General features: G+C 39.3%; 1 protein-coding gene across 1 annotated transcript in view; it reads right to left on the bottom strand.

Annotated features, from left to right (window-relative positions):
- LOC145412901 (metalloreductase STEAP4-like) overlaps positions 1-15,627 on the bottom strand; it is an 80,604-nt gene extending 64,977 nt beyond the window's left edge. The window contains exon 1 of the mRNA XM_080282698.1: positions 15,486-15,627. Coding sequence (XP_080138824.1) covers positions 15,486-15,627 — 142 coding nt within the window. The remainder of the gene's footprint in view (positions 1-15,485) is intronic.
- Positions 15,628-16,424: the final 797 nt, after the last annotated feature.

Below are 16,424 nucleotides of genomic sequence, written 5' to 3'. Positions count from 1 at the left end.
GTTAGAGTCAATTTTGGCAAATAGGATTAGACAACACTTAGAAAGATTTAATCTTATAAACGAAAGTCAGCACGGATTCAGGCAAGGACGATCCTGCCTCACAAATTTGTTGTCATTCTACTCGGAGGTCTATGAGGCAGTAGATAGCGATAAAGCTTACGATGTTATTTATCTGGACTTTAGTAAAGCTTTAGATAGAGTCCCACACGAAAGGTTAGTTAGAAAGGTTCGAGCACACGGTACAGACGGCGATATCTTAAAATGGATAGAATCCTGGCTGAAAGGACGAAAGCAGAGAGTATTAATAAATGGAACTAAGTCGGACTGGGGATTAGTAACTAGTGGTGTACCACAGGGTTCAGTACTCGGTCCCTTATTATTTATCATATATATAAATGATCTAGACTTAGGAGTCAATAGCAGAATCAGCAAATTTGCCGACGATACAAAAATAGGGCGTATCATTAACTCGACTGACGATTGCCATTACTTACAAAAAGACCTCGATACATTGTCCAAATGGTCTAAAACTTGGCAAATGGAATTTAACGTTGAAAAATGTAAAGTACTTAACGTAGGCAAGACCATTGGAGATACTAAATACAGCTTAGATAACAAAGAAATTAGCAAATCGGAATGCGAGAGAGATCTAGGAGTTATGATTAGTAACGACCTTAAACCTAGACAACAGTGCATTAATGCGAGAAATAAAGCAAATAGGGTCCTAGGATTTATTTCGAGAAGCGTGAGCAATAGATCATCTAAAGTAATACTGAAACTTTATCTAGCATTAGTAAGGCCACATTTAGACTACGCAGTACAATTTTGGTGTCCTTACTATAGAATGGATATTAATTCGTTAGAAGATGTACAGAGAAGAATGACTAAAATGATACATGACGTCCGGAACCTGTCATATGAAGACAGACTGAAAAGACTAAGTCTGCATTCGCTAGAGAGGCGTAGAGTAAGGGGAGACTTAATTGAGGTGTTTAAGTGGATGAATGTATAAATAAGGGAGATATTAGCAAGGTACTTAAAGTGAGCATACAGGATAGAAATAGAAATAATGGTTTCAAACTAGAAAAATTCCGTTTCAGAAAGGAAATCGGTAGAAATTGGTTTGGTAATAGAGTAGTAGACGAATGGAATAAGCTACCTAGTAAAGTAGTTGCTGCCTCTTCCATTGAGAGTTTCAAGCATAGGCTAGATAAGCATATGACAAATAAGGGGTGGATATAGAATAAAGAAAATCTTATAACCAATACTAATTCAAAAAAAAAAATTCTTTTCAGGTTACACTATGATAGTCTCTATTCTCCTTTCACACTTTCCTGTAAAATGTCCAAGCCAGTTTTTCTATACGGCGTGGTGTTCTTTCTGACTTTTTCCTGCCGGCTTCGGCTGGAGGGTTTGGAGGGCGGGGGAGAGCCTTCTTCTTTGCTATCCTTATCTCATTCTAGTAGTTCAATTACTCCTCTAGGAGCTGCCTAGCATGGGCCAACCGGCCTACTGCAGTTATCCTCTCTTCTTATGTTCTTATGTATATGAGGGAGGGGAGGGTGAGTTGGGGGGAGGGTAGTCAAATGGTGGGTGACAGAGCGACTTGGAGGCTTTTTGTCTGCGGCCACCCTATGCGGGATTAGGGCGTCGGGCTATCGATAGATAGATAGATAGACATGACCTAAACTTATACGGTGCCTTGTCATCCAAAAAACAGAATGAAGTAAATTAAGAAAATAAAATACACTACAAGCGAAATCTCCGAGCAAATGTAAGAACATAAAAAGTACTGAATATTATCAGGAATGAAAAACATATAAAATACTACTGAAGATACATTAACACTGGTATACCTATGAAAGACTAGAAGAAAATAATAAAAACATAAAATGCTGAAATACATTGCCACTCTTAAAAATAAACATATCGTTAATAGCATTCAGTAGCAGAATAAGTCACAGTATGAAAATATAAAAGACTGGCAGCAACTATGCCACCATAACATACTAGCGGAATTCCGCCTTGCTTCGCGATTTTGCAGGCAGTAATTCTTAATTTGTCGTAGGTGCGGGCGCTTACCATCCACTCACTCGATGTAGTGCTGCTGTCGGGTGACTGCCCTTTCCTCTCCTCCATCCTTCTTTCCTTCCATCCTCTTCTGTCTTCCTTTCCTTCATTCTTTCCTTGTCCTTCTGCTTACGGATAACTATACACTTCCTCTTCTGTCTTTCTTTCCTTCATTCTTTCCTCTTCCTTCTGCCTGTGGGTGACTCTACACTGAGTGACAAGCCAAATGGTCTCCTGTACACCAGGAAACCATTTACTACGCTGAGTGGTAACCATATAACCAAATTTTGGCGCCTGGTGGTTTAGTGAGTAATTATTGCGCTCCAATCGGATTGAACCGGTGAAGGTTTATATCCAAGGAATGGTTGGGGATGATTGCTCATGTAATGCCACTCAGGGATGAGTGAGGCTGGTCACTCTCATCTTAAATGCCGGGACCAGCTGCTTGGCCCCGGGCTCCTGCGCTCCTCATGGGGCAATGTAGGATTGGATGATGGATGGATGAAGTAAATTCTTAATCGTATTATATCTAGGGGATGGCAGGTTACGGCCACTCCATAATGAACCTTAAAAATACTATAAACGTTCCTCAAGAAAGAAGCCTAATTTTAAAAACGATAATTTATTTAAAGGATTAATGGAGTGCATCAATGAGTAGTAGCCGCGACGCTGGATGAGTGCTACGTGGCAGGCTTGGGTCCGAGTACATGGACTCGTACTCGTACTTAAGTACACAATATAATGTACTTGTACTTGTACTCGGGTTTAAAATTTCCATAGTACTTGTACTTGTACTCGGACTCAAAGTACTCGACAATTTTACGAGCACTTTCGAGTACAACTATGATATATAAAAGTGGTGAAGGTAACAATGGTGTGTCCTTGGAGAGGCCAGGTGGCCTGGGTTGGTGAGTCACTGAGGTCAAGTGGTGTACAGCCACGCCCACTAACTCCTGATAAGCTGCTTTTAATATGTTAGCACCTTGGTACTAATTGCAAGGAGTGAAAAACAGCTGCCTGGACAGCATGCTGTGTCACTGAGAGGCAGAGCGACCCAAGCCTATCAAGGGAGATTCGCCCCAAACTCCTCGCGAATAAAGTCGAACATTCAGTTCAACTCCGGAATCATTTTGACCTTTATGGTCGCTGTTACCCTGATGGAGGGGGAGGGAGGGGAAGGCGATAATCAAAACCAGGCCAAGTCATGACGCAGGGATGGAAGTTGTTCGAAAATTATCTTATTACATGTGCTATAATTCCAGTGCTGTGCGCGATGTACTTTAATGACATCCGAAAGTACAATAAATTTATGTTTAGGTGGTGGCATGGGCTTGGGCCCGAGCCCTAGAACAGGTCATTATGAGATTAGGATTATGACCTGACAGGGTGGTGAGAAGTATGGTGGGGGAAGTTTCTTATGTACACAGATCAACTGTAGCAACAGACATTCTAGAGGGAGAAAAAAAAAAAATGAATCAAGCTGTGTTACTCGGTGGAACTCAGAAGTGAAAATGATTAGGTCAGTACTGCGTGTGCCAGAAGAGAAACTAAGAATGATTGAGGGCATACCTATTGTTAGTGCATATGAGAGAAATATCCTAAAAGACATGCTCATGATTTTAGAGCCATTTGAGGAGGCAACAGACTATACTCAACGGCAAAACGGTGTCTCAGTAAGTTTTATTATTCCATGCGTGAGAGGACTTAGATATCACTGAAACAAGTTCATTCCAACTACAATAATGTACTGGTGTCTGATTTGCTGAAGTCAATTGAAAAAAGACTGCATACCTATGAGGAAAACAAAGTATATCAGCTAGCTGCCATTCTAGACCCCAGGTTTAAGTTAGATTGGTGTAACACTGAAGAAGAAAAAGTAACCATAAAATCTAAATTGGCAACGCAGGCCTATGCAATGAAAAACACTGAAGCACCACCTCCAACACCTGTAGCAGAATCAGCATCTCCAGTGAAAAAAAGAAAAAAGTTGTTTAGCTTCATGGATGCGTCTGCCTTTCCCTCACAGTCACATGATGGGAGACAAATAACAGATGTCATCAACACTGAGATACAAACATATCTCAGTCAACCTTGCCTCTCTGATGATAGTGATGCTATGGCATACTGAAAAGGGTATAAAGATATATATCCACATATGGCAAAAGTAGCGAAGCGGTATTTAGCTGTTCCTTCATCCTCTGCATCTGTTGAGAGGGCATTTAGTATTGCTGGAAAGATTTTTCGCCCTGACAGATGTCGCATGACACTAATTTTGAGACCTTGATGTTCATAAAATGCAATGAAAATATCTCTTAGTTTCAGATTAATAATATAGTAGATAACAGAAATAAACAGACATAGTCAGTTGGGCCAATGGTGGAGATAATAGCTGTACAATAACTACTATAAATGAGTATTAAGAGAGTTTCATTATCCATACTGCACCATGATTTTACTTTGGGAGTTATTACAATGACGTATAGTATGATACTATAATCTCTCTCTCTCTCTCTCTCTCTCTCTCTCTCTCTCTCTCTCTCTATATATATATATATATATATATATATATATATATATATACAGACAATAAACTGCTGAAAGCAATTAAGGTTAAATCAGTAAAATGTACTCGTACTTGGATTCGAGTACAGCACAAATGTACTCGTACTTGGACTCGAGTTCAGCTATAAAACGGAGTACTTGTACTTGGATTCGTGATACCGTAATGTAATCGTACTTGAACTCGAGTACAGAAAAATGTACTCGAACCCAAGCCTGCTACGTGGTGCCTCAGTAACAGCTGGGTACAGGAGGCAGCCACGTCATGGTTGCTGGCACGCGGTGGTGCTTCAATCATTCATTTCAGTGATTTGCTGTAAGCTCCTTCTAGTACTTTAAAGATACATGATCTGATCATATTTTTGTGGTTTAATAGTAGTCTGGTTTACAGAAAAAAAATACAAAGGAATAAAAATGCACTCGTTAAAAGAATAAGAGAGCCATTAAAACCTGACTAGAATTTATTGAGCCGTTTCTCAATTTTGTAAACATCTTTAAGGTCATGCTTGAGTACGTGTCCTAGATAATCATATTCGCTAACGATCTCCAGTTTATCTTGATTTAGCGTCAAATAATTATCTTTAGAGTTTAGCCTGGAAGCTAGTAGCGTATATGTCAGATATTTTTTGACTCTGTATTAGTCTAACAATAAATGTTAAATTTAAATAATAGGAGTCTCATAGAAAAATTCGGGTATAATTGATAATCTAAATCACCCATAATTATATCCTTATATCCTAGCTAGTCCCCTCGATTTGGACAAATTGTAAAGGTTACTTAGCTTGATAGAGTCGATATGACAGATGACGAAGGGGTTGAGGTCTCAGTCGGTTTGCCTGGGCCTTTCCAAGTGTCCTGTGGTGCAATTATATACAGCTTGCTGCTCCAACGAACTTAAGGAACAGAACTGAGAAATGGCAGTTCTTTCTCCCTAACAGGATTCAGAGATGGCAAATATTATTTAATTACAATTACTAAAATACAGTGAATTACCTCCCAGAATTTACAAGGAAATCCAGCTTAACAAGTTAATCTTAGTTTGAATAAAACTACTTTATTTATGGTAAGATATGTTAGACCTTCCTCCGTTTTCCGTCAGGATACCATGTCATCCTACCACGCATGCACATTCAGGGACAGTGAAAATTTCCTAAGTATTTATACACGTATTTACAATACAGTTGTCCATAACAATTAAACGCAGTAGCATTTAATTTACTGATAATAAGAATCATACACCAGAAACTAGAGCTAAATATCGGGGTTAAAAAAACGCTCGAATCAGTAATAAACACTCCCTGGTATTTTCCTCTGCTTTCAACAGGGACAACTATTAAAACTAGGAAAGGAGAGCAAATAGCTATCGCTAACACAGGATACCTTGTTTGGGGGAAAATAGTTTCCACAGTTTTGGGACCGGGCAAAAAATGATACACTGTATTGTGTAATGTGACCCCTAACCAGAAGATCTCTCCACAGGTCTAGAGAACCCTTTGCTGTGGCCCTTCTGGGTTGCGCATCACGTAAAATTAAATGTGATGCTCCAAAGAAATTGGTTCCGTTGTCGTTTATTAATTTACTAGGATAAGACCGTCTAGCTGCAAATCTTTTGAATACGTTCAGGAATGTCTCTGACCTTAAATCTTCTGCCATTTCTAGATGGACTGCCCTCGCATAGGTGCAAGTAAACAAACGTCTTTTGTTCCTCTGCTTTCCTCATTTCCCAGAAACAGAAAAAATAAGTGTAAAAATAGACGATTTATATTCCAATTTCCACTCAATTAACGCCGGTGTGCCACAAAGATCAGCTCTGGCGCCAACCCTATTCCTAGTCCATATTAATGATCTCTTATCTGTCACCCACAGTCCCATCTATTCATACGCAGATGACTCAACACTTCACAGTTCATTCACACTCAGACACCCATTCACAAAGTTTAATATCTCCCTCAACTCAGTACAGCCATCTCCATAAATCAAGACTTCTCTAAGATCACTGAATGGGGACAAAATAACCTTGTCTCATTTAATGCTTGTAAAACCAAATACATACAGTTTACTAATAGACATATTTCCAGATTCATATATAACCTTCATTGCTACTAATATTCCCATCTCAAAAAGTATTGAAATTCTAGGTGTTTCACTCAACAAAGCCCTCAGCTGGGCCTCTCATGTCAGACCACTTGTTAAAACCGCCTCAAAGAAACTTGGATTATTGTACAAAGTCCATAACTTCTTCACTGACGAGCAGTTAGCTATGATTTATGTCATGTGAGCTCTCCACTGGAATATTGCTCACTCTCGTGGAATGGATGTGGATAGGTTGCACTAAAACAATTAGACAAAATGCAGAACAAAACTGTTGGAATTATTAATAGCCCTGCTATTACAAATAAACTACCTCCCCTACAAGTAAGGAGGAATGTTGCCTCCTTTTGCATTATTTTACAGATATTTTTATGGCAAATGCTCAGATGATGTTGCGTCCATTCTGCCACGTCTCCATGCCTGCCCTCGTGCTACACGGGCATCTGGTAGCGCTCATGGCTGGAATGTCACTCACCCATATTGCGGAACTTCTGCCTATCAGATTTCTTTTATTCCCCGAACTGCATCTCTCTGGAACTCGCTTCCCCAGAGCTGTTTCCCCCCAAATCCGTGAAAGTGTTGTGCTAGTGTGTTGTGGTGACCCGTAGTGACCCGTGATAGTGCTGTGCTACCTTGTGTGAACTAGTGCGTAATGGCTTCCTCGGCAGAGAGCTGTGTCCCCACTGCAGGTATTGAAAAGGACTACCTTGAATTAAAGGAGCAACTTCTCGAACTGAAGCGGGAGGTACAAATTCTCAGGCAGGAGAAGGCACAAATGAGGGAATTGTTGGAGGAGATGTTGGAGGAAAAAGAGAAAAAGGCTGAAGGTTGGGCACTAGTTAACAAGGGTGCAACGAAGTTCACTCTTAAGAAGCAAACGGAAGTTAAGACCACTAATGCCTTCGACGCACTACGGGACGAATGTGAAGGGAAGGCAGAGAGGGAAGTAGAGGAGAAGGAAGGTGAGAGAACTTCCAGTACAGGTAAGTATAATCAGAATAAGAAAGGTAAGAAAAATGTTGTTGTTGTTGAAGACTCCCAGGTGAGATATCTGAACAGGGCCATGTATACTCCACTCGCTAAACATGTGTGTCTTCCAGGGGCCAGGTGGCTAATGTGGTAGAAAAAATATCAAATATCGTAAAGGATAGTGGTGACAAACCCACTGTGTGCCTCAGTGTAGGAGGCAATGATATTAGTAGCCGTAAGAGTGAGGTTCTGTGGCAAAGGTACAAGTTGATGTTAGAAAAGGTTAGGGAGAGGGGAGGAACCCCTGTAGTGCTTGGTATTTTACCCAGGTGGCGGGTTGGAAGAGAGTGGTTGAGCAGGGCAATAGGGTTTAATTGCCGCCTTGAAAGGTATTGCAAAGATAATGCAATACCTTTCATAGACAGCTGGGACCGGTTTTATGGACGGAGTACCTTGTATAGTTGGGATGGGATTCATCTTAGCAAGCAGGGAGTTACTGTTTTAGCTGGAATGATAGATAGGGAGTTGGAGGGATTTTTTCGAGGTTGAGAAGTAGGTGTACAGGAAGTTGCAGCAACTACACTCAGAAATCATTATTACCATGTTTGGATAGATGCATCAATACTTGCAAAATTAAGAACAAAAGTTCAACCATTAGTGTAGATACATCCACTCAGGCACCTCAAATTGAGCAGGCGACGATAGATGATAGAACAAGCGATGATAGAAGGGCGATAAGTGATAGTACAAAAAAATGTTATATTAGTAAAGTAAAGAGTTTGCCAGTTAGTAACAAAATAAATAACAGTAAATGCCAAGGTAAAGGCATAACTACTAGTAATAATCTGAAAGTGTACTACACAAACAGCCGGAGTTTCCGTAATAAAATGGATGAACTGAGGGCTTTAATTTGTACAAAGAAAAAAGACATTGGCATTATTAGTGAAACTTGGATGAATACGGACACACGAGAATTTTTAGCAGAATATCAGATAAAAGGCTATAATATTTTTGTGTCAAACCGTCAGGGAAGAAAGGGGGGAGGGGTAGCTATTTATGTAAAGGACTCATTAAACTGTTACAATAAAGCAGACATTAAAGTAAATAGGGACAAAGAAAGTGTCTGGGTTGAAATTAGTAACAATAGGGAGAAATTAGTCTTAGGAGCAATTTACAGATCTCCTAAATTAAGTAGAGCTGATAGTAAATATCTTTGGGAGGAAATTAGGAAAGCATCACAGTCCAGCTTAGTAATAATTGTAGGGGACCTTAATCTACCAAGGATAGATTGGAGAAATCAGACAGGGGATGCAGAGTCAGAGGAATTTCTAGAGGTAGTACAGGATAATTTTCTTTATCAGTATATCAGGGAGCCCACCAGAGGTAATAATATACTAGATTTGGTTTTAGCTAATAAAGAAAATATCATTAGTAATATAGAGGTTCATTAGTAATATAGAGGTTGGTGGACGACTTGGTAATAGCGATCATGAAGAAATTAAGTTCAAATTTATTTGCGATGTCTGTTCCACTGAAAATACCTCCACCGTTCCTAATTTTCGTCTAGGAGCTTTCGATGGCTTAAGAGCTTATTTTCGAATGGTATTCCACAGGGAGATTAGCTATTTGAGGGAATGCCAGGTCAGTGAGGAACCCCAGGTCATAGGTGTGCAGGAAACACGTGGGAATGTCCGTCAGGTGTCTGTGAGGGGGGAGGTGGTAGATAGGAATGTAGTCCAGGTGACGGGAATTAACTCAGCTCCAGTACCAAGCAGACGTTCGACCAGTGAGAAGTATAAAGAGTTAATAAATATAATACACGGAGGCCAAGATAGATATATCCCTTCAAAACCGTTTAGAACGAATAATTCAGAACCAAGATGGTTAATCAACAGATTAAAATCTCTCATAGGCCAAAGGAAAGGAATATATAGAAAAATAAAACGTGGAGAGGAACACTTACGTAACCGGTACACAATTTTAACCCGTCACGTCCCGAGGTTTTCCGCACCTCCGACATCCCCCAGTCCCGAGGTGTTTTCGATTTTTTTTTTTTTTGGCTAAAACCTTCGCTTTTGGTGAGAAACATCGAAAATTCATAGAGAAATCGCTCACCTGAGGTTTAAAGTGCCCAATCCAGGTAGGAGTTCCTCCTTACCTGAGTGGGTTTTCTAACATGCTGGCACCAAAGAAAACGAGTTCTATGGGAGGGTAACTATTTTATCCACTCATAAACGGTATTTATTAATTTACTTGGTACGAATGTATATGTAGTATGACAGTATATTGGTTTTCAAGCAGTAATAAAGGCATTATAAGCATTGTTTCACTCACTAACTAATCACCATACATGACCTATTTTTGCCACATTACCTGATCATTATTTCTGGCTGTTTCTTCTTCTAATGCTATGTAAACATTGTCCTCCACATTGTCATCGATTGGGGAATCACTCTGGCCCTGAATAACCTTACTAGCCAGGTCACTGGTAACAGGTCCTTTGCCAAGACAATGGTGTGAGGGGGGGAGGGGGGAGGTTATGCAGTGTAAGGCATTGTCCCCGCTTGGTATCTTGTACAGGAATAGAGGAAGGTGTCCCGTGTATACATACAAAAAATCATGTGCGAAAATTGAAAATTGTGCAAATTAGGGACCTTGCAATTGCACGACGTACTGGTACGTCGCCGGGACTGGCAAATGCAAATCGTTGCAACGTACCCATACGTCGACGGGATGGGGCGGGTTAAATAGAGAAGTAAAGAGGGAGATAAGAAAAGCAGAGAAGTTATGAAATTAAGGTTGCTAGTGAATCAAAAGAAAACCCCAAGGGTTTTTATCAAATGTACCGTACGAAAAATAAAGATAGGATAGGACCACTCAGAACAGAATCAGGTGACATTACCAGTGAAGATAAAGAAATGTGCTCCATCCTAAATAATTATTTCATATCAGTATTCACCAAGGAAAATCTAGACCTGGTCTCTCAAGCAGCAAATATTTACGATGAGAATACGGAAAATATTCTTAGTAAAAGAACCATTAGTAAGGAGGAAGTATTGAAAGAAATTAATAAGTTAAAACCTCAAAAATCGTCAGGTCCGGACGATATATATGCAAAAATTATAAAAGAAACCAAAGAAGAATTATGTAAGCCACTTTTAACATTATTTAATGACTCTTTAAGTTCAGGAGAAGTTCCCGAGGCGTGGAAGACCGCAAACGTAGTGCCCATCTTTAAAAAGGGTGATAAATCAGCTGCGTCGAATTATCGTCCGATAAGTCTAACGTCAATAGTAGGAAAAATGTTGGAGTCAATTTTGGCAAATAAGATTAGAGAACACTTAGAAAGATTTAATCTTATAAACGAAAGTCAGCACGGATTCAGGCAAGGACGATCCTGCCTCACAAACTTGTTGTCATTCTACTCGGAGGTCTATGAGGCAGTCGATAGCGATAAAGCTTACGATGTTATTTATGTGGACTTTAGTAAAGCTTTTGATAGGGTCCCACACGAAAGGTTAGTTAGAAAGGTTCGAGCACACGGTACAGACGGCGATATCTTAAAATGGATAGAATCCTGGCTGAAAGGACGAGAGCAGAGAGTATTAATAAATGGAACTAAGTCGGACTGGGGATTAGTAACTAGCGGTGTACCACAGGGTTCAGTACTCGGTCCCTTATTATTAATCATATATATAAATGATCTAGATTTAGGAGTCAATAGCAGCATCAGCAAATTTGCCGACGATACAAAAATAGGGCGTATCATTAACTCGACTGACGATTGCCATAACTTACAAAAAGACCTCGATACATTGTCCAAATGGTCTAAAACTTGGCAAATGGAATTTAACGTTGAAAAATTTAAAGTACTTAACGTAGGCAAGACCATTGGAGATACTAAATACAGCTTAGATAACAAAGAAATTAGCAAATCGGAATGCGAGAGAGATCTAGGAGTTATGATTAGTAACGACCTTAAACCAAGGCAACAGTGTATTAATGCGAGAAATAAAGCAAATAGGGTCCTAGGATTTATTTCGAGAAGCGTGAGCAATAGATCATCTAAAGTAATACTGAAACTTTATCTAGCATTAGTAAGGCCACATTTAGACTACGCAGTACAATTTTGGTGTCCTTACTATAGAATGGATAATAATTCGTTAGAAAATGTACAGAGAAGAATGACAAAAATGATACATGACGTCCGGAACCTGTCATATGAAGACAGACTGAAAAGACTAAGTCTGCATTCGCTAGAGAGGCGTAGAGTAAGGGGAGACTTAATTGAGGTGTTTAAGTGGATGAAGGGTATAAATAAGGGAGATATTAGCAAGGTACTTAAAGTGAGCATACAGGATAGAACTAGAAATAATGGTTTCAAACTAGAAAAATTCCGTTTCAGTAAGGAAATAGGTAGAAATTGGTTTGGTAATAGAGTAGTTGACGAATGGAATAAGCTACCTAGTAAAGTAGTTGCTGCCTCTTCCATTGAGAGTTTCAAGCATAGGCTAGATAAGCATATGACTAATAAAGGGTGGATATAGAAAAAAGAAAATCTTATAACCAATACTAATTCATAATTTTTCCTTTTCAGGTTACACTATGATAGTCTCTATTCTCCTTTCACACTTTCCTGTAAAATGTCCACGCCAGTTTTTCTATACTGCGTGGTGTTCTTTCTGACTTTTTCCTGCCGGCTTCGGCTGGAGGGTTTGGAGGGCGGGGGAGAGCCTTCTTCTTTGCTATCCTTATCTCATTCTAGTAGTTCAGTTACTCTTCTAGGAGCTGCCTAGCATGGGCCAACCGGCCTACTGCAGTTATCCTCTCTTCTTATGTTCTTATGTTCAAACTTAAACCTACAGCTGTTCATGTCCAACTGTTACAGATTTTATATGAATGGAGGTTGCCAGTATTCTGGTGTATGGATTATTTTTATATTCATATGTTTTTCCTTCCTCTGGTCTGTTATTAAAAAAAGAAAACATATACACACCTTATGAGGAGTTCCCTCCCCCGTAACAGTTATAGCTCCTGTGTGATAAACTCCACTTACTTTGAAGGGCAGACTTACATTTACCCTACCCTCTGGTAAAGCAGGTGGTCCTGGATAGTCATATGGTCGCTGTTCATATCTCCAATATATAATGAAACTCTTGAGATATTTCTTTGAAACCAGTTTACATCTAGGAATCCAGTACCTTCTCGGAATTGGGCTAAAGGCACACCTCCATGAAGAGTTAACTCATGGGCTTCCTTAACAATTAATTGTACAAAATAATCATTCTTGGGTAACACTATAGGACGTCTAGTTTGGAGAGGCAAATCAGCCTTTACTATTCTGCCATCATCTGATTAGCCCTTTCTGTCTAAGAATAATCGTAAATCTCTTATCAGTTTATTATTGCAGCTAGTGCCTTGGCATGGAAGGTAAAAATAATCTCCCCATAATAATTGTTTTGCGACTTTTTCACCCAATATTCCATAGGATCAAACTCCTCAACCCCATTTTCTTATCAAAAAATGTTGCAAATAATTTATTAATGTTAAGGAGTTGTCTTATTGATGAAAATCTACTTATGTCTGTAACATCTGGCAGAGGTACTACAGCATCCAGGTTTACAACACTAACCTCAAGAATATTATACTGTTTCTGTTCAGGCCATTCTTTAGTAAGTAACCATTTAGGACCTTTGAACCATAGGTCATCTCTGATCCATTTCTTTACTGTCAGGCCTCTCAAGAGCAGATCAGCTGGGTTTTGATTGGACGATACATGTATCAATTAAAATTTGGAAGACAGTTCTTTTATGGTCTTCACTCTATTGCGGATGAAAGGAATTCTACTGTCTTCCTCTCCTATCCAGTTAAGACAAACGTCACTGTTAGTCCCTGTATGCCAAGACTGAGTGTCAAGAGTTGTGGTTAAATACCTGGCCAGTTTAGTTCCTACTTCTATGGAAGCCAATTCCGTCTGAGCAGTGTTTGTGCTTTAACTGGTGTAATTCTGGCTTTAGATATAATAATATTTCTATAATATCCTGTTGCACTATAAGCTACTTACCCGTATGCCTTTTGAGTAACCTCACAAAATATATGCAAATCTGACTGCTCGTTACTGTTTATCTGCTTGAGAATATATATGCTTGATGATTTTTCAAATTCCTTTCTAATCTGTTCCCGTTGTTCAACATACACCTCACCTAATGCAGTGTCCCAACCCAATTTTTCTCGCCAAGCCTCTTGCACTAAACATTTGCCCCTAATAACTATAGGACTGACCAATCCTAATGGGTCAAATATTGTAACATGGACACCTGACTTAACAAGGACCTCTTGGTGAGTGTTACATCAGAGAACTTAATTGGTTTTAGACTTATTTCATCAGCCATTGTATCCCAGTTAATACCCTACACACTGTGAGTTTTGGGAATGTCAGTACTAGGATAGTTCTCTTGTATTTTATTCCTTAAACGATGTGAATATGTATTCCAGTTCTGTAATGACTAATTTGTCTTCCCACATTCGGAATTGGCTACTTCATCAGCCTTCAATATTTCCGTCTCTGTATCAGCAACACCTTGTAAGTTATCCATATAGAAAGCCTGCCCTATTTCTGGGCATTTGGCGTTTTCAAAATGATGCATCAAAGTGTTGCACAGTAGGAAAGGACCAGCACAAAAACCAAAGAGCACCGATCGGAAACAGTAAGGTTTCAAAGGACTATCGTCATTTTGAGGGCCTTGAGACCAGAGGAATTTTTAATATTTCCTACCCTCTTCTCTCAATCCTATTTGGATAAAAGCCTTACTAATGCCTGCTGTATAAGCATAAGGTTTCTCTCTAAAGCTTAGTAACATGTTCCCCAACTTCTCTGTTAGTGTAGGTCCACAGTAGAGGCAGTCGTTCAAGCTAGCTAATCCTTTGGACGCATTACTACAATAATTAAAATCGATCCTTATGGGAGTTGTTACTCGATCCTTGCTTATAGCATGATGTGATAAATAATGTCCATCTTTATGATTAAAAGGGAATTCTACCTCCTCTATAAAGTTATTCTTCAGTTGATCCTTTATTATATCATATATGGTTAAATGTTCTGGGTTGTCTCTCAACTTTCTTAGAAGAGAATTTAATTGAGCTTTAGCTGCCTGGTAATAGTTCGTAACTCCAAATGGTTTAGCTTCCATGGCAATCCAACCCAATACTGTCCTTTAAATTCCACAGAGTTATCTTCAGAGTGTTTACCTACACTATCTAAGTCCCACACTTTGCGTACAGGTTCAATTTTCTCAACCAATCAGTCATTTACTTGAGTAGGTTCTAATTCTGCACCTATTCCAGCTACATCAATGACTGTGTGGGGGTAACAAAGACAGTCTACCAATTTGGCCTCTTTTTCGGCGTCTTCGGAAAAGGTAATTGACCCATAATGGTTACCTCCTGGACTTTCGAACACCTGTACCTTATTCTTCTTGAAAGTCCTGTGTAGGAATCTTCCACAGTACTCTGAACCAATAATAACCTTTATGGGATCGGCAGTATTTGATTTCACATTCTGTTTATCCAACCTTATCCCTAAGCTCTGTAGATGATCAGAGGTTTCCTTCAGTTCCTTGATAAATATACTTGTTTCATCTTATCCAGTACAGCTGCTGTTATACGGCATTTATAACTGCCAAGTGATATTAAAGGTCTAACTAAATCAAAGGATTGTGCTTCCTTAGTAGATAAAAATCCTTCAATGGCTAGATTTATTTTGTCGATAATAGGTAACTTTAATTTCTCCACAATACCTGTAGAAGTGAAGGTTTTCTGTGCATCTGTATCAAAAAGAGTACATGCAGGTACATTTCTATTTTCTATCATTACTTTCACATCTGTAGTTGGAACTGAAGCTGGCATTGTTACTGGAGTATTTGCTTTCTCAACCGTCATATTGACACTTGCGGGTTTAGAAACCTCATGCTTGACCATCCTTGGACAAAAAGCACTATGATGGTTAGCCCTTTTGCCTTTGAAACAAATATTGAATTTACTTCTACAGTCCGTGGATGTGCGTCCTGAATTCATACAAATCACACGACACCCCAGTTCATTCAGTCTCACTATTCTCGAGGCATAATCAGGATAACTGACAATATACAATGGAATGTTGTTCACTACAAAATATACAAACTTTCCTCTCCTTTAATACCATGGAAGCGTTTACCACCTTACTATCATCAGCTTGTCCATTCCTTGTCTTTAGTACTTTCTCCTCAGATTTTAAGATATCTAAGTGCCAACCTCCTCTAAGGCTTAACCGTCCCTAGCTTAGATTTCGCAGCCAGAGGGTTATTGGTTCTTTTTCTTATTTCAGCCTTCTGTTTACTTTCAGCAGGCATTACTGTTCTTTGCAAATGTTTACAGAGTTGCATTAAGCACTCCTCAATCTCCACACAGGAGAAATGATCCTTTTGGTACCTACCATACAGTGCATTCTTGGTTCTAGGTAGCAGCTTTAAGGATACAAGTCTAGAAATCACCCACTCTGCTGCTTTTACATCATCATAAGTACCTAACGCCTTTGAATTACAACTCATCGCAATCTGAAAGTTTTGCAAGGAATCAAAATCATGTTTAGGTATGGATAATTCAATTAGAGTCTTCCATAACTGGGTAATGACCTGCTCCTTAGCTTCATATTTCTGTCTAAGAATAGTCAAAGCCACCTCATGATTATTTTCTTCAAC

The sequence above is a fragment of the Coenobita brevimanus genome, chromosome 94 (assembly GCF_032717465.1).
Source record: "Coenobita brevimanus isolate Jiangsu-jjx chromosome 94, ASM3271746v2, whole genome shotgun sequence".
Lineage (NCBI taxonomy): Eukaryota > Metazoa > Arthropoda > Malacostraca > Decapoda > Coenobitidae > Coenobita > Coenobita brevimanus.
The sequence above is the reverse complement of the archived record's forward strand: the minus strand, read 5'-3'. Positions and strand labels throughout refer to the sequence as shown.